Below are 23,248 nucleotides of genomic sequence, written 5' to 3'. Positions count from 1 at the left end.
TACCGAAACAGTTATTGTTACCGGAAATATAAGTAACGCACTCGATATAAATACAAAAGGAATTTTGTTTTTGTAATAAAATTAACAGTCGCACTATTTTAAACATTCAGGTGTCTTGTGTGTCGCTCTGTGATGACACCGCGTTTTGTCCTTCCCACAAACCGTACTGCACCGAGGCCGGGTGTGTATTTCGATGTCCAGAGGATTCTTATGTGAATGGAAGCCACTGCGTCCTAGATTGCGGTGCCATGTTTGTTGCCCAGAGCGGAAAATGCATTGATCAATGTGAAGGGGGTTATTTCAGAGAATCAGTAAGAGTGAGAGGAAACGATATAATAAAAGATAAAACATGTATAACAAAATGTACTACACCTGAATATGTTTTCAAAAACGAATGCGTGCAAGCATGCCCAGTTGACCAGCCATATATTGACACTGTCAATGAAAATGATCACTTGTCTACAACCTCATACTGTGCTGAAAGTTGTCCTCCAAATAAACAGTACAAGACAAATTTTACTATCAACGGATTAAGCTATATCAAATGCACAAATGTTTGTGGCGTTCTTGTTCAAAATGAATACTGCACAACTAAATGTGAAAATGGTTATGTGAAATTAAGTAAGACATGTTTAAAAACATGCCCGGAAACACACCCCGTTCTATATTCCAGCACGATGACATGTTATAAGGAGTGTACAAATGACACATTCAACGTGGAATGTGCATGTCCTACAAGTCGCCCTTTCGTTGAAAATCAAACATGCGTATTTAAATGCTCAGAAGCGAGTCCATACAAGGAACAGACAAAAGCTATTACTATGTGTGTATCAACTTGTAAGCCTAAACAATATGTCCATAGCTCCAACTGTGTTGATACCTGTCCGTTAAACACATTTGTGAACGATAAAACTTGTAAAGAACAGTGCCCAAAAGGTACATTAAGTTTCAATAAAACAAGTATATGGCTTTCGTCAAACGGTATGTGTATACCTTCCATAACGAAACTTTGTGTCCATGAATGTCCAGGTGGAACATATCAAATGGAAAACAAGTGCGTTTATGGTTGCGACAAAGGACTATTTTTAAAGAACAATACTTGTGTGGATTCATGTTTCCCGGAGGATTTCAGGCAAACGAGAGTAGTTTCATTCAAAACGGCTTCTAAACTTCTTTGTAAATATCCAGACACATTTAATACTGAATATGTAGAATGCGTGGATGAGTGTGATAAAGACAATTTTGCATTAAATGGAACGTGCGTTTCCTCATGTCCAGCAGATTATGTAGTTGAACATAATTCCTGTGTTGAAACATGCTCAGACAATAATGTCCAAGTAAACGTATCTCTGACGTTAAACGGATGCAAGTCACGGTGCCCCATAAATGTTTACAGGCAATATGTTCAGTGTCAAGAAAAATGCCCATCTGGGCAGTTTGCTATCAACAACACGTGTGCATTCGTTTGCCCGTCAAATTTACTTGCATTTCAAGGCTCCTGTGTAGAGTATTGCCCGCCTACAAGTGCGTATAAGCAAACGCTTTCGGTGGAGTATAAAATATGGCAGCGTACATTTTACGGCTTTACATCGTATACAAAACATGCGGACATTATTGCATGCGTTACAAACTGCACTGAGCAGCCATACACGTTTTATAACAACGCCTCTCAAAGGTGTGTGCAACAGTGTCCAGCAGAGTATGTGGTCGACCATGATTCCTGTGTTGAAACTTGTTCAAACAATGGAGTATTAGTGAATATATCTCTGACGGTAAACGGATGCAAGTCACGGTGCCCCGTAAATGTTTACAGGCAATATTTTCAGTGTCAAGAAAAATGCCCATCTGGGCAGTTTGCTATCAACAACACGTGTGCATTCGTTTGCCCGTCAAATTTACTTGCATTTCAAGGCTCGTGTGTAGAGTATTGCCCGCCTACAAGTGCGTATAAGCAAACGCTTTCGGTGGAGTATAAAATATGGCAGCGTACATTTTACGGCTTTACATCGTATACAAAACATGCGGACATTATTGCATGCGTTACAAACTGCACTGAGCAGCCATACACGTTTTATAACAACGCCTCTCAAAGGTGTGTGCAACAGTGTCCAGCAGAGTATGTGGTCGACCATGATTCCTGTGTTGAAACTTGTTCAAACAATGGAGTATTAGTGAATATATCTCTGACGGTAAACGGATGCAAGTCACGGTGCCCCGTAAATGTTTACAGGCAATATTTTCAGTGTCAAGAAAAATGCCCATCTGGGCAGTTTGCTATCAACAACACGTGTGCATTCGTTTGCCCGTCAAATTTACTTGCATTTCAAGGCTCCTGTGTAGAGTATTGCCCGCCTACAAGTGCGTATAAGCAAACGCTTTCGGTGGAGTATAAAATATGGCAGCGTACATTTTACGGCTTTACATCGTATACAAAACATGCGGACATTATTGCATGCGTTACAAACTGCACTGAGCAGCCATACACGTTTTATAACAATGCTTCTCAAAGGTGTGTGCAAGAGTGTCCAGCAGATTATGTGGTTGACCATGATTCCTGTGTTGAAACTTGTTCAAACAATGGAGTATTAGTGAATATATCTCTGACGGTAAACGGATGCAAGTCATGGTGCCCCATAAATGTTTACAGGCAATATGTTCAGTGTCAAGAAAACTGCCCATTAGGACAGTTTCGTATGAACAACACATGTGTATTCGTTTGCCCATCGAAGTTCGTTGTACTTGAAGGAAAATGTGTGCAATCTTGTCCCCCAACTTCTCCCTACAAACAGACCTTTTCTTTTAAAGATGAAAAATGGCATCAACACCCAGCATATCTGGCAAGGGGTTCGTCGTACAAAGAGCAGATTACCGCAATACGGTGTGCAACGAACTGCAGTGAGCCCTACGTTTACGACAATATCACTGATATATGTATGTTGAAATGTCCAGCCGAACGACCGTATGCATCAAGGGTTCATAGTGTCGAAGGAATGAGAACATGCGTTTCTAACTGTACAGGACAATACATCTATAAAAGTGAATATTGTGTTGATTTGTGCCCAAAGGATATGCCTTTTGTACAGAGTGGTTACTGCGTGTCATCATGTCCAGCATTTGTCAATGCGGGAACTTGTGTTGATAAATGCCCACAAACGGTACCAAATATTTATAATGATTTCACACACAACTATTGCGTCAACGAGTGTCCTTCTGGACGTGTTTTAGACCGGGATAATAACAAATGCATTAACACATTTGAATGTTCGGTATTTTTGTACAATAGAACATGTGTCAACGAATGTCCAAGCGACCAGCCATTTGATTTAGGCGATTACCAAAGAACATGCGTTAAAGACTGTGCAGCCAACAACAAAATTCAGAACGGAACATTAAATATATGCATAAGATACAGAGAGTGTGAGGGTGGTTCGGATGGCGTCATATTTGACGAAAAATGCATCTCAGAATGTTCTGATGGTTATTTGTGTTATTATTCCATAACGGAAGGACATTTTTCATGTATGAAAAGGCATATTCCAATAGTAGTGTGTACTGTATTCGTTCTTATATGGACATTTGTTGTGGTTTATGGGGCAGGGAGTATGTGGGCTTACATCTTCGTCATAAGACTTTCCTTGTCAAAAGATGTAAGTACAGTTTCTTTTTGTATTTTTATTCACATAGTACTGTTTCAAAATTGTGAAAATGGAAATATCATAATCATAAACCCAAATAAAGTGCATGTAATAGTTTTGAGTGCATATGCTTGAACAGCTATTGGCCATTCTCATTTATCAGAGGTTTGATAATGAAACATCTAATGCATAGCATGATCACCCTTGTGTACGAGAATGCTACAGGCATAATGGCTAATAAATGTAGACCGAAGCTATCAGAACTATTTGTTACCGTATTAGCGAAGGTCAAGCAAACAATTTATAGGCAATGTTCATTCAACAATTAATAGAGGTATAAACGGTACGCTTTATAGTGTCGGTCATCGGTAATAGTTCCATGTGGAATGTGAACAAAAGTATTGAAAAAAAGAAAAAAACGTCTGCAAAAGTTTAAGTCTTTGCTCTTTGGTTAATAATGAATTGAAAATGTTATACAAAAAGATGTTTTTTGACGAAACACTTTTGTAACGTTATAAAACTTATAATAGATATAATGATTTAAGGTTTAGATTTTCAAATTGCTGTTCAAATGAGTATATGTGTAATGTTTGGTATTTGTTAAGTAAAAAAAGAATCAGTTTCATTAAAATCCCTTCTGACTTTTTCGACAGATATTTACTGGTTCTTGAGCAATACCGAATATGTTATATGCATATTATGTTGCTCTTATTTGTATTTTACGAACCAAATGTTTAATTGCAGCAAAGAGAGAAGCTGTTTGCGGAAAAACGTGCCCCAAGGAACATCGAGGTCATGGAGAACGACTACAGCTTTGAATGCACAGATGAAGATGCCCTTCTTTAAAATGCAATTATGCAAAGAAAAATCTTGTCCTTTGACATCGAGCATCACCAATCGTCTCTTCCTTTGTTTAATACGCTATGATATAATAAACATTTTGAGCATCTAAAACCAATTGGACGGTGAAGCATGCCAATGAAGTAACATTTTGTGCATTTACGGCTTTGAATTAAGATTACATATTTGAGGAAATGTTTAGTTCACTCGCTTTAATTATAACAAAACATTACATAACATAACATAAGATAGCTCAGAAATCCGTCTACCTTTTCAATGAATGCATATAGTTCAAACTACTTTTCGAATCTTCTAACCTCTAATGATGATAATGTTGTAATATTTACGGAAGAACACCACTATATAAAGTACAGTAATCGCTTCTTAAACACTCCACAGTAAGCACACGGAGCACTCCACTTCTCCATCCATTCTTTCTCTTTTTTTTTCTCTCTTGATGAATCTCTCCATTTTTATTTCTTACACATTTTCTACTTTTTCTATTACTACATGTATTTACATGTATTGCATTACACGATCTATTAATTAGAAATCACTTTTATCATAGTTATAAGACACATTATTCTCATTCCTATGTATATGGACATTATATAACTGCATGAAATATTACATTTTGGTTTTATAGTTTATGTGACAACGTAATCATTTTTTGCTTTTCATGTGACGTTTTGGGAAAGGGCCGATGTTGATGTTGGAAAAACTCGTGGTCCAATCCCTTTGCATGTCCTTTTTATATTGATCGTAAGCTTTGTTACATTGCACTATTTGTGTTTCTTTCTTGTTATCATCATCATATAATGTGTAAATGTATCATCATGCAATAAAATATGTTTAAACTAATTATAAAGGTACATGAAGTGGAGAGTATGTCAAAGACACGTACAAATTATTACAATGCTCCATTTTGAGGTTAGGGTTAGTATATAACTGGTTACATACAACATATTAAATATGGACTAGCCGGGCATGTAACCTGTATATTACATCTATATATGCTATCAGAGATAAGCATAAGCATCTTCGGGATAAGAATCCTTGCGAAGACGCCGATCGTGCATTTCAATCGATCAGAATTGCCTTGAAGACTCGCATGTCTCCGATACAGACATCGCTCACTTTATGGCTGAAAGCGTTGCTGCTAACTCCAGAGGTATATTTCGAAAAAAAATAAAGATTGAAATCATTGCCAACTTTGGAGCTTATCATGGTAACGACGGTCTCTATCGATTTCTCCTCTCAGTGCAATAGTAGCGTTAAGATACGCTAGTTTAGCACTTATTTATCAACTGGACGCAGTGTAAGATTAAGGCAGATAAAAAATACAGAATTTATGAGGGTCATAAAGTTGACCCGTCCTTTTATTATAAGTTGCGATAGAAAATTTCAGTTTTGGAGTATTTTAGATTTAGCCATTATTAGATGGGGTTGTTCTATAGGGGAAACGTTAGTTGATTAAGAACTGAAATATCAAATCATCTCTGATAAACTTACTTCTTTTACATATTTTATTCCGTGTCTTTTGGTTGAAGTCCATAATTGATCGTTTATCAAGACATTTAATTGGGGCCATTTCCACATTTTTATTTTTACAGTTTGGTAATTTTTCTAACAGTGTAACACAAAATTGGGTGTGAAATATCGGAAAGGAACAGCTAAAATGAAATTTTAACTGCAGTTGCTATCATTTAGTACCAGTCTTTAACGATACAAGTTAAAATGTCATTAATGTTGTATTGACAATAAGACAGGCATACCCTTTTATACCATAACAACACGTTGATTTATTGGCATTTTGACACGTTATGAAAACCAAGTGCACTCGTTACTGAAAATATGCTGACAAAAATCCATGTTACACATTTTTTGCCTAATCAAAATAATCATATTTATCCTTAATATATAAACATGTTTGGTTGAGTGCAAATGGTAGACCAAAATGTTTACGATTAAGAATTAGAACTCTTATTGGTATACGGACATTTGCCCCCCCCGGACATTTGCCCCCCGGATGTTTGCCCCCCTTTTGGACCATGGCGGACATTTGCCCCCCCCCCGCCGTTTTCGAGGGGGCGGACATTTGCCCCCCCTCAATGTTCGAGGGGGCGGACATTTGCCCCCCCTCCATTTTCGATGGGGCGGACATTTGCCCTCCCGGTTATATAAGTAATATTCTAGACAAACCTATATTTTGGTTATATATGCTATTTTGATCTTGATTAGTGAATTACTTATCATACCATTCAGAGAACAGAAACGTATTTTTTGCTGTATATACTTGTATATATGAGTGCTATAAATGTGCTATATGACTTCTGATTTGAAATAAAAATATTATAAAAGGATTTACATTGTTGTCTTACCTAAGCCTACATCGTCACATGTGTGACCTGAACGGTGTAATCTGTATTGATATGTAATTAGTGACAAACATACAAACTGGTGTAAATCGGTTGGCAGTTTGCACGTAAATTGAACAAATAGTTAAAGAAAAAAATGTTCATTTTTTTATAAATTAATATATTTTTAATATCTTGGTATAAACTTATAAAACCGGGGGGGCAAATGTCCGCCCCCTTGAAAACGGCGGGGGGGGGGGCAAATGTCCGCCCCCTCGAAAACGGCGGGGGGGCAAATGTCCGCCCCCTCGAAAACGGCGGGGGGGCAAATGTCCGCCATGGTCCAAAAGGGGGGCAAACATCCGGGGGGGCAAACATCCGGGGGGGCAAATGTCCTAGAATCCTATTATTATGAACATGGTGACTCGATATTATTATCTTTGAATACCCTTATTTATTATGTTTCATGGCCCATATGTATTTCCAAAATTGCCAATGAAACTTGAAACATTAATATTTTATAAGAAAAGAATTAAGTTTTAACTGTCTGTAATAGTGATTGCGGTTAAAAATGGGAATCTTTTTTTGCTAAATATATTACTTTCTATTTTTCACAAAAAATATGACTTTTCTTTACTACTTAAAGATGAATAATCAAGTGTCATATATTATGTAAATAATATGATAATGATATAAGAAAAAAAATCCGAAATAGTTATGGAATAATTGTATCGCTATAAATGACAAACTTCGTTGCACATGTCATACCCAGTGTCATAACCTTGCCGATAGATTATTTCTATCCTGCTGTGAATACGCCGCGGGGTGGGCCATAAAACCATTACCGTACAGTCGAATACACAATTTTTGGGCATCGATTTTCTACAAATTTTACATAAATGTTCAAAAAGGACCAAAATATATTTAAAAATCCATTATTTCGAAAAGTGCATTTGAAAGAGAAAAAAAAATCTGCATCCTAATCCGTTGGAAGCTAAGCGATCGGATGTCTATAATAACTTTAAATAGAAAAACAATTTTTAGCTCCTTCTTATTTCAATGTAACTTTTAATGACCAACAAAACCCTTAAAAAGGACCAAAATGTAAAAATCATACAATTAATACAAAACCATCATCTTAACGAGCAAGAATTATCCTAACATATATGTAGGAAGTAAGTTGATCTGTTGAAAGACTAAGTCGTGTGAACTGTTTAACCATATTTTCCCTATATAACTCTATACGCACTTTAGCTTCAGCGGTATTCTCCAAAGTTGGCAATGTATTGTTTTAAGGGTCAACTCCGCTTAGACTCGCCTATTCAGACTGACCACGACTCTCTGTAGAACTCCTTCTCAGACGGGATCAGACGGCTGTCCGAACTAAGACGGCTGTCCGAACTACTCCATCTGATTCCGTACCAAATTCTAAAACTTACAAACCTAAGACTGTTGTAACACTTTACTTTAATAAAACTCGGATATACAGTTTGACTTGCCCGAAAATTGAGAGCCAGAACTGCTTAGTCACCACATTATGATCGCTGCCTAAAGAACTTGAGAGGCAAAGACCCAAATTTCAGACCTCCATTCAGACACGAAGCATGACATCGGAATAGCCACGTGCATATGATTGATGAGAAGATTACAACAAATTAATATGCACTTATGATACAACGTGCCGGGGTCTTATGTTCAATCGTTGTCGTAGCGTCTTCATGTATCTCGCTCTTGTCAGTCTTGTATATAGTTTTCGTCAGGATCCTAATTCTTCTGATTTGAACCTATGATTAGAAACTGATTAGCATGATGTTCAACAATAAGTTCACTCATTTAATGAAACTTACGCATGGGTGGTAGAACATTTGCGCCAAAATACATGTACCACGTGACTACACAGGGGGCGGAGCTAGTGTGTGAAATAAGTGCGAAAACAAAATATATTTAGAGTTTATTTTGGCGATCTACAAAAAATGGTGCGACCTTTCTCAGCCTGCAATTCTCGCTGCCTTCGCTCTATTTTCTGTATATTGCCAAAATGGATACTAACATATACATAAACGAATTCTCTGTATCTTTGTGTCTGGTCATGTCTCAAAATGTTAAAACTTTTAATTGTCCGATATTCACCCGAAGTAGCCCATGTATAAAATTGTTAGGTAACTCGTCGCAGTGGCTTACAAAATTGCTTTATATAGCCTACATTGATGATATAAACATAGATATAACTAGTATTTGTTTCTTATATTTTATTTTAGCCATCTCATATTTTATCAAAAACGGAAACAAAACGACATGCACAGTGGAATGCACATACAAACAATAGATTATAATGCAATCAAAATAGGCTCATTCAACATCCACATTACATTTCCATAATAGTCTAGACTATATGTTTTTTAACTGTTACATTTTGCTCATTTTGTGCTCGTGTTTTATATCGCTTTACATTGCTGACATTACAATAACGTTTTCATATTATTTTTGCCATAGTGAAATTCCATGAAAAGATTTAAATGAAATACATTAATAAGCATTGTGCAACAGCAAGATACATGAAACTTGTAGGTGGCTGCCAAATGTAAAAACAATAACAAATTATTATAATATTACCATTGATAATGTACCAATAAACACCCAACCATAAATCAACAAATAATATCTAACAAGTTTCACATTTTTGTAATATGTTTGACGCTAAACTAGTAGCTGGCTGCAAAATATAAAAACAATATAGATGGTTTGACCATGGAATAATGTGCGAATACCATTATTGTCTACACTACATTCCTGTATGTAAAATGATATATCAAATAACAATAAAACGGTTTGACAGTTATTTCTAACTAATAACAGCTATAGTTATATACAACTATATATGTGATATATCCACAAAATACTGTACCAATGCACACTACACAGTATTTCAACATACTGGCTGCAAAATGTAATAAAAACATATCTCAAATATCACAGAGATTCATAAGTGTACAAATTTAGCACTCAAGGCCGAGGGACAGAAGGAAATCATCAATCAATTTAAGTTGTTCATCAGCCTCCTGCATCTCACTGTAGGTCTGTATACAGCTCGTCACGTGGAAGCGGACACTGTCGATGATGTCGATGGTGTCTGTATCGTCTCGGTCCTTCACATCGGCAGCGTCTGTCTTCACCAGCTCCTCAAATTCTTGTAGCTCCAACACCTGTATTTAGAATACACATGTATGGAAACATGGCCATATACCTGGCGAAATAAACATAACATATATATGTATTGCTGTATTAGGTCATCTTACACGGAACTCTCAACTCAACTGGGCATTACAATAAACTGCTGCCTATGCAACGTGTCCTAGACAGTTCTTGTCATACAAAGCAGTTCCAATGGCCAATTACAAACAAAGCAGGGTAAATATGCATCACTTACTGTGACATACATGTAGTGTGCATTAACTTAATCTTTCTATGTCAGACAGTAAGGATCAACGTCAATGGACGGCATGCTCTAAAGAAGCTGCAGCAATTCATTTTAAACAAATAAACCTAAAATGTAACAAATTATTCATCAAAATTACACCAACCGTACATTTGTATGACATTATATTATTATTGAACAACTTTTTTAACAATTTTTAAAGGTTTCAACTAAAATTCTTTTCATGTTGATTAAAGTCACACTACCATGTTTAAGAAGTATTTTGTAATAAAATCGTGCAATAGTCATGGTACATGTTTTTATGTTGAATTACTGTTAAGAGTGTTAAAACATGTTGAAGACACTCGTCATAAAAGCCATTTAGTCATGAAGGTCTGGTCAATAAATTTGATATTTAAACCTTTAATATCTTGCTTTTGATAATCCTGGCCATTGACGTAGCCAGAAATTTGACAGGGGTCTCAATGACAAGCTATTGTGCAATAATAAACTTTCTAAATATCTTTTGTAAAAGTTACCTGTTCTAGATTTTCTGCCATGAATTCTGCGCATTGATCTTCTAGTCGTGGCAGGTTGAATATGCGGGCAGTCTTTAATACCATGACAACATCGTTTATACTCAGGAACCTGGCCATGGCATTGGCACAGTAGCGCTTCAGCCCTGGCAACAAGAACAGGTCTGCTGCGCACATCACGTCATATACATTGTCCACTGTCAACTAGTGGATAGTAAAAACTATATGTTAATACAATAATTTAAATTTAATAAAGTTTTAATAAGTTTGCACTGTCAGTTCTACTACCTTCTTAATATGCATTCTGCTAGAGCAATGGAAAAATAGTGCTAGCTGTTGCAAACTTAATCTGAATTCAGAAGAATAGAATTAAAGGTAAAGAATAAAAAAAATGCATGTTTACATATACCATTCTCATTCATCAGAGGTTTGATAATGATAAATCTAGATGTGGTACGCATAGCATCATCATTCTGGTGTACAGGAAGGACATATATGCATGGACCTTAATTAATTTGTGACAAAAGTCCTAGACACCTCTACATACCTGGCACCAGTCCTGATACAGGAAGTACATGACACAGACAAACACATCAGAACTCAGGTTATGAAGCTCTATCACTGGAAGTTCTTCATCCGATACTGATCCTTCATGGAAGTGGTCACGCACCAGGGCCTTGAAGTAATCACTCCGACCACAGAAGAAAGCCTTGAGGCACAGGATTATAATTATATAAATTACTTCAAAAATAGATCACAATTTTGCCAACACAATCTTACTATATGCATTGATTTCATTCAAACTGATATAAATGGGCAGTCAGTAAAGCAATCCAAGACCAAATAAGCTTTATGGTCACATAAAAATTAGAGCAAAAAAATCAGAATTGACTTGAAATGTTTTTGAAACTCTGCATTCTAAAAGTGTTGTTAGCCCTAAAAGGGAGTGTTACAGTAGGGTGAAAGCATTAGAAATGAACAAACAGAAGAAATCAGTATTTTTTTCTTATAAAGGGGAGAAAACTTTGCAAGAAAGAGGTCAAGAATTAAAAGTCCTTTGCTTAGTATCATGAACATTCTTCTAGAAGTTACTGAGTAATGCTTCTGTTAAGTAATCAAACTAGAGCTGTCACAGGAGTGACGAATACCCCCAAATGCCGCCTGGACACAGGAATGGCAAACCATTCCTTTGAAAAGAGGCCATAACTCCAAGGTTACTGCACACTGCATCTTCTTTTATCATGCATGTATTGTTTTATTTAAATCTGTTGAGTAATATAGAAGTTACACTGCTGACAAGAAAAACTAGCTGATGCTCTAGCTGATCTCTTCTGGAATAAGACATCTAGAGCATTCACGAGCTTTTCTTCCAACACGATCATCATCAAATTTTACAAGTACATATTTGGGCTTGAATGCATCCTTATCCACCTGGGAATAAATCCCGGGACTGTTCCTGTAGCCGAATTAACAAGTCCATCTGACAGGTCAATATTTGTAGTAAGCACTACTGTGGCAAATATGCCATACTTAAGTTCTGCTGGTATTCCACTGGCATCTGGTTCAAATGAAGCATGCTGGATTTGTTTTGTTTGTTCATCTTTCCAAGTGTCAATTACTTTTAAGGTAAAAATATGCTCATTTAGTTTTTGAAGGATCTATCGAACTTGACCTGTATCTTCTGATGTTACACCTGTGTACCAAAAAATGTTTAAATCTGTCAAGCCTTTCATGAGTTATCGTCCGGAAACCATTTTTCTATTTTTAGTAACAGTGACCTTGACCCCACCAGCCCCAATATCGAACTTGATCTGTATCTTCTGATGTTACACCTGTGTACCAAAAATTGTTCAAATCCGTTTAGCCTTTCATGAGTTATCGTCCGGAAACCGTTTTTCTTTTTTTAGTAACAGTGACCTTGACCTTGGCCCCACCAGCCCCAATATCGAACTTGACCTGTATCTTCTGATGTTACACCTGTGTACCACAATTTTTTCAAATCTGTCAAGCCTTTCATGAGTTATCGTCCGGAAACTGTTTTTCTATTTTTAGTAACAGTGACCTTGACCTTGGCCCCACTAGCCCCAATATCAATCTTGACCAGTATCTGCTGATGTTACACCTGTGTACCAAATTTTTTTTTAATCTGTCTAGCCTTTCATGAGTTATCGTCCGGAAACAATAAAAACCGACCGACCGACTGACAAGCTCACTAACTTGACCTGTATCTTCTGATGTTACACCTGTGTACCAAAAATTGTTCAAATCTGTCTAGCCTTTCATGAGTTATCGTCACAAACTGCCCAAATGTTACAATTCCCTTGCTGTTTACAACTTCACATTGCAATCTATCAAGGTATTAAGTTTAATGTGATTCCTTTCAAAAGTGTCTGAGTTGTGCAAGTTGCAACAAATAGATTTTGTTTAAAGACAACAGAGTACTTTTGCAAGGGGAGATGACTTTGAAAAAAAGTCCTGAACAGTCAAAATTCCTGTGGCATGCAATGGCTAGATATCTATCAATGCATAAAGATTCAATCAATTCTTACCAATAATTTAGAAGTTATGCTTTTACATGTTTTTTTAAAAGAAAGTTGAAGAACAAGATAACTCTGCAACAATGTTACCAAAATCCATAATTCTTGGTAGGTGCACACTTTCAAATATTTTAAAATAGATCTAAATTAATTCCTTCAAATAATTTATAACTAATGGGAAAACTTAATAATATAAAAAAAAGAACAAAGGGAGGTAAATTTGTAACTACGTGCCCCAGAAATCTGGTTCTTTCAAGGAGCACAACTTAACTTTGCAATAAATATAAGTATTCCGATTTCAAGTAGTTTCTGAGTTTTGCTCCAGTCAAAATACGGTTGAAGAAAAAGCAGAAGATAAAAATAAAGAGAAATAAAAAGAAACCAGTTCTTTTTTGGGCACAATGGAACAATAGGAATGGCTATTAGAATGGGAACATTAAAAAGGATTTTTTAATGTAATAAAGCCATTAATCCTGCAGTCAACACGAAGGGACATTCTGAACAGTTACCTTATGGCAGTAGAATTTGTGGTTTTCTACGAGGAAAACAATATCGGAATACATCCACGCGAATTCTGGCTCAAATGGTAGCTCCCCTGTTCCCTATTGAACAAAGTGCTGGTATTAGCATTGGAATTCAATTTAAAAATAAATGAAAGAAAGATTTGAGAAACACGAGCTGTAAACAGCAATTAACAACATGATAGTAACAAAACATAAATGCTAACAATGTAAATACATTTAGTTATGATACGACAAACATACAAAATTAGCTTCAGCATCAATGAATCCAGTTTCAATGTACATGTAGTTCATGACATATTTGGTGAAAGGTTTAATAGCAAGTTGTAATGTAATCCTTACAAGGGCACATAATTCCTGAGGCAGTGCCACATCCGCAAGGCTGCCAAATTCCAGCTGTAACTGCCAGCGATCCTGGGTCTCTACTAGCAGGGATGTTACATGTAGGCCAGGCTTCAACATCTCTGGAAATATTGTATATAATAAATTGCAAGTGCAAAGGAAATATGTTTCAATACCTACAACACATGCCTCTTTAGCATAACTATTTTTCCACTTGACATGTAGAAAGCTCAGGATTTGTCTCCAGTTAATAAGGGAAAAGGACCCTAGTCAAAAGCAATAGTGTACAAGTATTTCATTTATCAAAGAAACATATTTGAGGTGTTATATACATGATTGAATATCCTTCAAAACCTAACGTGTTCAACAAATGTGATTGTTTTTGGTAATATCAAATTGTTTTGCGTTTTTAATATATATACAGTATATGAGCCGCTAGCGCGATTTTGGGCCTTCGGACATATTTTTGATATTACAATGTTTTAAGGTATTTGAATGAAATTATATTTCAGGAAGATATTCTGAAAATTTCATGATGATATAACAAATTACGTAAGATACGTGCTTACAAGTAAGACCACGTATTGCACATTTTGAATACTAAATTTGACGTCATTCAAATGACGTCGTTACGAAACCACATTATTCAAATGACGTGCAAAATTAACGTATCAATATCACATTTAGCTTATAATTTAAATTCTTTTCTTATCATAGAATCTTCAATGACCATAAATTAAGATTAAAATAATGAATCAGTTTTGTATTTTTAATACATTTGGCAGTTTTAAACACAGACTATTAATGCAGGCAAAATATGTCGGGACGAAATCCATGGTTGCTATGGAAACATGAGTAAACCAATGGTCATAAATTGTCGAGAAAATGATGCACCAATGACAAACCTTAAAAAGAAAGAAGTTTGGAAGAAATTGATTAACATAGAAAAATCATTATTTTTGGCATTTTTTAAAAATGATTATTTCATTTGTAATATTTATGTCCGAAGGCCCAAAATCGTGCGATGTGGCCAATATATCTTTTTTTGTGATCTAACTAGATTGCTTTGAGATAGGGGTGAATATTCAGGACCCCTACAAAGGACCTACAAACAATCATCCACAACTGCATGCGAGCCATAAATCCTATAAATTTTTACTTTATTTTATGGTATCAAAAGTTTGTTTGTTTCAGGATCTTCCAACTATAAATGATTTTATGACTAATCTATGGTACTGGTATGTCAATTAGAGATGTGTGTCTAAATTAACGTATTTTTGCAATGGCCTTTAAAAATGGAACAGAGAGATTCTAGACCCATCATGTTTGGTTCAGGGTCATAGTTGGAGGTCATACGGTATGGATTTTTTTAGCAATTCTTTGAATCACAGCCTTAACTTTTTGGCATTTGATTGAAACTCAGTCAGTCTTCACATATAAGTAAAAACACCATTAAAATGCATTTGTTGGGATAAATGTGATTTCAAAAACCTCAAATTCAAGGTGAAACTACCAGTGTATTGTATTTGCCTAATATTTGAGATTTAATACATCGTATGAAGCTCACCTAATTCTTTGTTAGAGTTGAGCCTGTCCTCTATCATGACGAGTAGTTTAGTAAGCCTACACTGTCGTGCTAGTGTGACACAGGGATCTAGAAGCTGGAGGGGAATCTCCATCTGACCTTGGGGTCATAGGGTTAAATATACGTCATATATTGTAACCTTACTGCAACATATTTTCAAGCTATATCTATATTCACTTAATGCGTTCTTGCAACAAAATGTACCTCAATTCCAGTGCACATTAAATAAGGCAAAATGCATTTTTTTCTAAAGCAAATGTTTGTAAATGAGTGCAAGTATGAACAATTAAGGCTGTTTCATTTTAAAATGCTATTTTTGCAATACACTACACAGGACAAATATTTTTTCAAAATACTGAATCTTTTCACCCATACAAAGTTAGATTTCATATGCTGGTAATATCTGTATATACTATCTCATTTAAAAAAATATTTGTCAAAACAAAAAAAACATTTCCTCCTGGTCCTTCATTTACCTGAGTATAAAAACTGTAAGATCTGTTCAAAGGCTTCAGGTAATATCTGCAAAAGATGTACATGGCTAAATAACTCAATGAAGAAACATCCTTAAAAGTAAAAAAGGTCCTTTGCTTCGTCAGAATTGCATGCTGTGTTTTGAAACACACTGTATGGCAATGATGCAGAATTCTTAGCGTGGCGTTGAATTGCAAGGAGATTTTAGAACTTCCATCAAAATTTACCATGCAAGGCTATGCCACTCATGAAACAAAGCCTTTAAGTGTCACTCGGCGAAATATATTAGGATTTTACACTGAAAGAAACAATGGCTTTCTATATATCCTTCTATATATACATATACCTACCAGTTTGTGTTTCAGCGGTATTTCTTTCCGTCCCTTCCATCGAGTGCGGAACATTTCAGCAAAGTACTTGCTCCTAGCACTGAGTACACACCGGTGAGCTCGGAATCTCTCACCACGGATATTGAAAATAATGTCCTGGTACATTCCTGGCTCTTGTAATCTGAAACAATTTGTCAAGCCCTCGTAAATGAATGCGCATAATAATGCTAAAGTATCTTGTTTGCTTGCTAGTAAGACTAAGTCACTATGTGTACACCCACATCAGTGAACTGAGAGTTATAGGGTTCTAACTTCTAAGTTAAGTATGATAATGCTACCTATGTCACATTTTTCACTGCTACAAAGTAATAATTTAAAGGCTTGCAAGAATGCATGTTTGTAAGAACAGGGTGACTGGCTGTATAAGTTTTAAATACAAATTTGTACAACTATCCACTCATTGAATGAAACAAAAACAACTACATTACAGATCATTTCTTACATTTAATATTTCACATTTTCAGACTGAAGTTGTTAGCAAACATTGGCCCAGGGTAAAGATTGTACAAAACAATGAAAATGTTTTGAGTATTGAGTTTAAATCTGACAACATGTTAGTGGGACTGGGATTGAAACCTTCTACTGAACATTTTCAAATAAGTGAAAATTTCTGAATTTTTCACAACAAATATTTAAAAACTGTCAACTTTCCATCAAATTTATTTAAATGTACTCATTACTCATGTAACTCGGACATTTTTCTTGCCTATTTTAAGAGTAAAAAATACCCTGCTGCCTTTTTACTATGCCACGCTGTGTCTTTTTGTTTGACAGAGTCCTCCTTGATGACTTTAGCAAGTCAATTTTAAAGAAACAAGTATAAAAATAATAAATATACATAATTTTGACCATTAAGTAAAGATAACAGCTAAGGTATTCATAACAAACTATTGGTATTAAAAGCAGTTACAACACACACACACAATATGAAGCAACATTGACCCTTACAAGTGCCCCATTAAGGCTCATTTAATGCCCATAAAAGTGCCCTTTCTGACCCACCACCTTTTCAAATCCTGACTGGAGCACTGCTGGTTGAATATGACCCCAGTTTCAGTATAAGACCTTTGCTGTAACTTCAATCTGTAGAATCATCATAAATGGCAACAAGTGGTCTTCTTTATTCCCTTAGCTCTTTGTTCATTTAAGATACAAGCTAGAGTCCAATGTTCACAAATATGTAACAAAATAACAAAAAAAAAGACACTGATTATTTCAATTTACAACGAACAATCCTAAGATCTGTAATGAAATAGGCCCTGGGCCAGTATTCATAAAGCATCTTAAGTAATTTCCTAACTTAAGTTGATTTCTTAAAGTTTTCATATTCAAATTAAAAGAAATGTATAAGTGCATTTAAAATTAAAGTATGTTATTTTCCCAAAAGGTCAATGAAAATAATGTTTTTTGAAAATTCTTTATTTTTTACTTCATATAACTGAAGAGGTACTGAAATTAGGAAAGTGACTTAAGAAGATTAATGAATACCGCCCCATGTCTGTACCTTCTTAGGAATTCATCATACAGGTCCCTCCTCATCACCTTGGCTGAGACCATGTTGTAGGAAAGGAGAAGTTTCTTGATGCTGTCTGTCAGGGCACCATACAGGCACCGCTCACCGTCAAATGTGTTTGGTTCACAACGGGCACCTTGATTTGGCAAAATGATTGGTTTTGTATTGTTTATTTTGTTTTAACCTATCTGAGGTCATATTTGATAAATATATGTACAATGTATAAATTGAGGCATACTAAATGACTCATAATTTGCTTTAGGGTTTTCTCAGAAGGACATTGGGTCAAAATTTGAAAATCAAAATTGAGGGACTTAGTCTCTTGTATGTAAATGTTACACACCTGTACTTTCAATAAAACATAAAAAGAAGATAACTAAACTTGTAATTGCCATTTATTTCATGAGCTAAACACACCTGTCAAAACTCACGTAACAGGACAGACGTCCATCTTTATGGTAACCAATTAACTACATAAAGTAAAGTATTGTGTTACAATGACTAGAACAATGGTCAATAAGTGTATTGTTCACAAAATTATGAAAAATACAAGAGAAAACCTGATAAGCAGACATTTCGAAAGCTTGAAACAAAAATATGGAAACAAGAGTTTATAACCTCTGTACACTTGATTTTTTAAATTAATCTTGCATAGCTAAATAGCAATATGTGATTCATTGCAATTCATAGAATTCATAAATTTTCATCATGTAACAATAAACATGTGTGTTAGACAAGCATAAGCATTGAATTATGTTTCAAAACAGCTTTTAAGTACTTCATTAACTCAACCGACCTAACGTAACAGGACATTTAGTGTAAGCTTATCAGTACATACTTAAAATCACTGACTGATATGTGCCCATTATGAAAATCAATGTAACTTGTGATTAAATTGACACTCTTATTCAAAATCAATACATACACATGTATAACAAATATAAATTTTGTGTGATAAACCTTTAATTACTTCCTAAATAATGCATTTATGGAAAATATATATATTTATAGAAGCTGAAATACATTAATTGCTTATGCAGGAATAAAAGTGAAACAATTGTTTAGATCAGGTGTCAAGGAGTTGTCTAAACAAAACCAGGACTGTTCTGCTTTCAATATAAATATAGACATTTGGATGTTGATCATATCATGGTAAATCTGTGGTCTTATGGTAACACACTTGACTGTCAATCAAGGGGTCTCAGACTCGATTCCCCACCACTCTACTCAAAATACCAATCATCCCATGTGACATTGCTATACACTGATGCCCTTTAAAGAACCAGGGTCCCTCTAATTAGGGTTACATTCTGTCTGTGCACTTTGCTCCAAAAACCTAAAATGACTTATAATATTAAAGGAGCACTCACCAAATGGGCAATGTCAGAGTGCGAGTATAAATGAGCTTACACACTGCCTTGATTATTTTATTCACACTTTAGCAATGAATTATTCACATACCAGGCGTTACTACATAAACAATATTTACCATTTTCAAGAAGGTATTTAACCAGCTCTTCATGTCCACAAAGGCACGCATAGTATCTGAAATAAGATGTCATGCCATGCTTCAGCGGAAAGTCAAATAAATGTTGCATTGTTATCATATCTTCCTCATACCATGGTACCAAAACATTGACTACAGCCTCCTCCTTCTTTTCAAGTAAATGACAATCAAAAGACTTCTTTGACACAAGTACCAATCAAGGATATAATTATATGAAAGTAATTATAACTTTAACAATAAAAAAGGCTTAATATAAAAAAAAACAAGTAGGCCAAGATGGCTCTATATCACTCACCTTATTGGAAAATATGATCTTAAGTATTGATTTGATAACATACTTGATGCTGCTCGCCCATATAAAACATAATAAGTATGTATTTATTTAAAAAGATAAAAAGAGCCAGGATTCTTTCAATATTTAAGTTGGATTTATATACCTTGTAAAAAAAAGGCACACTGTTACTGTGAATAAGTTCATTAAGTTTGAAGTTGATACTTTCAATGAATAAAAAACAATAAAATTATTATACAAAAACATAACAAATTAAACAAAAAAAAAGAGAAAAAAACCATAAACAAAATTGATGAAAGGGTCAGCTAAGGAACATTTATGTGAAAATAATTTGAAATCTGGCCAATGATATCCCAAGAAAAGATTTTCACAGATTTCCATGTAAATGGACATATTGTGAAAACTAGGCTGTGCCATTCCAATTTCCTATTAATGAAAAAGGGGTGAAGGAATTATACAGAGGTTCACCTTAGGAACACTACAATGATATTATTTTAAAATCTGGCCAATGGTTTCTGAAGAGAAGATTTTCATATGGACATACAGTGGTAACTATCTCTGACCCCTGGGCCAGTGGGGACCATGTCTTTTTTTATTAATCAACATGGGGTGAAGGAATTTGACAGGAAAATCAGGCCAGCTGATTCTGAAGAGAAGATTTACAATGTCTTCAATTATACTGAGAAGAAGATATTTAGTGAAAATAAGCCATGCCCACTGGTGGCCAATTATTTTTATGAATCAAGATGGGGTTTAGGCATTTCATTATAACACCAAATTTTGCCAGCGGTTTCTAAAAAGAAGAATTTCAAAGTTCTTCCTTTTGATTGCCTTGGCAATCTGAATTCTGCATTGAATAACTTTTATCAAAGGAATCTAGAAGAGGAACACCCAAGGAACATTCCTGTGAAGTTCAGTTGAAAATGTCCTAGTGGTTTATGAAGAGAAGATGTTTGAAGTAAATGTTGATGACGGACAGACAGATGGACAAGAACAGATAACAGCCAAAAACCCTTTCACAATAGCTCAAGCTAAGCACTATGTGCTCCTGTGAGACAAAAGTGTTAAAATCACTTACCAAAATTTATGCAAAATAAATTTAGTTCATGATAATTTCTCATAAAAAGTCAAACATAAACTAGAAAAGTGCACTTTCCTGAACTTACAATGGAGTACTGTCCCATTTATCTCGAATGTTTATACCAACATCCTTGTTTTCCACCAGGTGCCTGCAAAACATAAATTATTGATTCTTAGATCTGAAAAGTCAAGAGACACATTGGGGACATTTTCTCATTAAGAGTACTTTAATTTATCATAAGAACTTTAATAGAGAACTAAGTGAGTGTTTAAAATTGAATTGAAAGTTACTTGCAAAATCAAATAAACTGTTAAAATTCGCTGACCATTAAAGCTCTCACTTTGGTATTATAGCCACAGTGGTTAGAGGAAAGTTGACCAATTTGAGCCTTTATCTTACTCTTGGAAAAATCTATAATACTGTTATATATACCCTGAAATTAATCAGAACTAAAAATACATATGTGTATGTGTATGTGTGTATTTCTTTAGACTTTGGAGTCAAGGATAACCCTTGAAAGTGCATGCACTTATTTCCAACGGGGTCCTTTGTTTTTACTGAAGGAACAGCACGCCAAAGAGACAGTGGTAGGATACAAGGATACGATTGGTGCGATACCCTAGCTTTTTTTCCCTTGGTTCTTTTACGTTTTCTGTGTAAAGTACCGCTACAAGGGGTATACTTTTCCGGGGTTAAACAAGTACTGAGGGCCTATGCTCTACTGGCATGGCTCTTGTGGTCATTTTCAATCCAGAGCATGTATGTTTGGGTAATAGGCAACAAATATATAGTTTACTTTTTGTGTTTGGGTTAGCTTAAAATGCTGCACATTCAACATCTGAGGACAGGAAGTGTTGTAAGCAGATTAGTTGCATGAACTATTTTAATATGTGCCAAGTTAAGGTAATCTGAAGGTAAAAAATATTTGCTTTCAAAACGGTACTCTTGGTCAAAATTTCATTTCTGTAGCTTTAAAAATAAAAAGTTGGTCAAAGGTCAAAGTCAAGGACATCCGAGGACTACATTGATGTAGCTTTAAAGATTAAAAAGTAAGTCAAAAGGGGTGGGGCCAGCTTTTGCCCAAGGGGCTTTATTTCAAATGTTTTGCTAGACGGTCATCATATGATGCTCCACAACAAATATCAAAGGTATGGGCCTTGTGGTTTGAAACAAGAAGATTTTGAAAATATTTCTTAAATAAGTCTCTAGGAAAACTGTGACACCCAGGGCAGTGCCAGTTTTGACCCAAGGGGCATAATTTGAACAACCATGGTAGTGGACCACTAAATAAAGCCTTGTTCAAATTAGCAAGGATTTGCATAATGGTTTCAGACAAAAAGGTTGTTATCATTTCCCAATTTAAAGCTGCACTCTAACAGATTGAAATTTTTGACAAATTTCTTATTTTTTATCTTAGAACGAGCCAATTTTTGCGAAAATCCATGGAAAAAAGTTATATAGGACTGCTGACAAAAAATTAGATCGCAGATTTTCATATTTAAGTTCAAAAATTGATGCTTTTTTCTTAAACCGTTACCAACGGTTTAAGCTAAAATTGACTTCGCTCATGTAGACTTGGCTAAAAATAGACTTAGCTTAAAATAGCATTTTTTTATACTTTCAAGACCCATAATCCAGGCATGCATGGGCAGATCTGGCTGGTTTTCAAAAGGAACCGAGTTCTAATGGATATCTAAATACTGTACAAGTTTCATCGAGATACAATCAAAACTGAAGACTTTTTTATGTTCACAAGCAATTGTTTACAGACAAACTGATTTTTTTATACTTTCAAGGCTCATACTCTAGTCATGCATGGACAGATCTGGCTGGTTTACGAAAGGAACTGAGCTCTAATGGATATCTAGATACTGTACAAGTTTCATCGAGATACAATCAAAATACAGTATTTAGTTTCACCCTTAAAAATCAACAGAATATGTAGGTCAAAATGAAATTACGTATATGCTTTATATAAATTTTAAGATATGTTTGAATGAAAAATAATGTGAAACTTGTGCTTACTGTGCTTTAGACAAGTCACCTCGCCTACAACACATAAACAACTCGTGGTGATCCATAGTATTGCATTTTATAATGCTGACACCAAAAGTACTTCACCTAGTCCTACTTTTGCGCAACTTAAGGCCGCTTATGCATATGGAAATGTAAATAATAAATAAATCCTATTAACACAGATAAATAGTGTCTATATAATATTTGG

The 23,248-nt window shown here is 35.2% G+C and overlaps 2 protein-coding genes across 2 annotated transcripts in view; one reads left to right on the top strand and one right to left on the bottom strand.

Moving 5' to 3' along the window:
* Positions 1 to 5,336, top strand: part of LOC128217565 (proprotein convertase subtilisin/kexin type 5-like) — a 29,638-nt gene extending 24,302 nt beyond the window's left edge. The window contains exons 2-3 of the mRNA XM_052924776.1: positions 111 to 3,647; positions 4,380 to 5,336. Coding sequence (XP_052780736.1) covers positions 111 to 3,647; positions 4,380 to 4,481 — 3,639 coding nt within the window. The 3' untranslated portion in view covers positions 4,482 to 5,336. The remainder of the gene's footprint in view (positions 1 to 110; positions 3,648 to 4,379) is intronic.
* Positions 5,337 to 9,066: 3,730 nt separating this feature from the next.
* On the bottom strand, positions 9,067 to 23,176 carry LOC128218298 (ankyrin repeat and BTB/POZ domain-containing protein 1-like). The gene is made up of 12 exons (XM_052925944.1): positions 23,050 to 23,176; positions 21,110 to 21,172; positions 19,634 to 19,689; positions 18,136 to 18,280; positions 16,593 to 16,752; positions 16,245 to 16,290; positions 15,751 to 15,867; positions 14,184 to 14,305; positions 13,830 to 13,922; positions 11,331 to 11,492; positions 10,787 to 10,987; positions 9,067 to 10,035 (listed from the first exon to the last, which is right to left on the bottom strand). Exons 1-12 carry the CDS (start codon positions 23,103 to 23,105, stop codon positions 9,829 to 9,831), a joined length of 1,428 nt encoding a protein of 475 aa, XP_052781904.1. The 5' UTR covers positions 23,106 to 23,176; the 3' UTR covers positions 9,067 to 9,828.
* Positions 23,177 to 23,248: the final 72 nt, after the last annotated feature.

The sequence above is a fragment of the Mya arenaria genome, chromosome 14, assembly GCF_026914265.1.
Source record: "Mya arenaria isolate MELC-2E11 chromosome 14, ASM2691426v1".
Classification (NCBI taxonomy): Eukaryota; Metazoa; Mollusca; class Bivalvia; order Myida; family Myidae; genus Mya; species Mya arenaria.
Note: the sequence above shows the minus strand (reverse complement) of the source record. Positions and strands in the feature narration are given on the sequence as shown.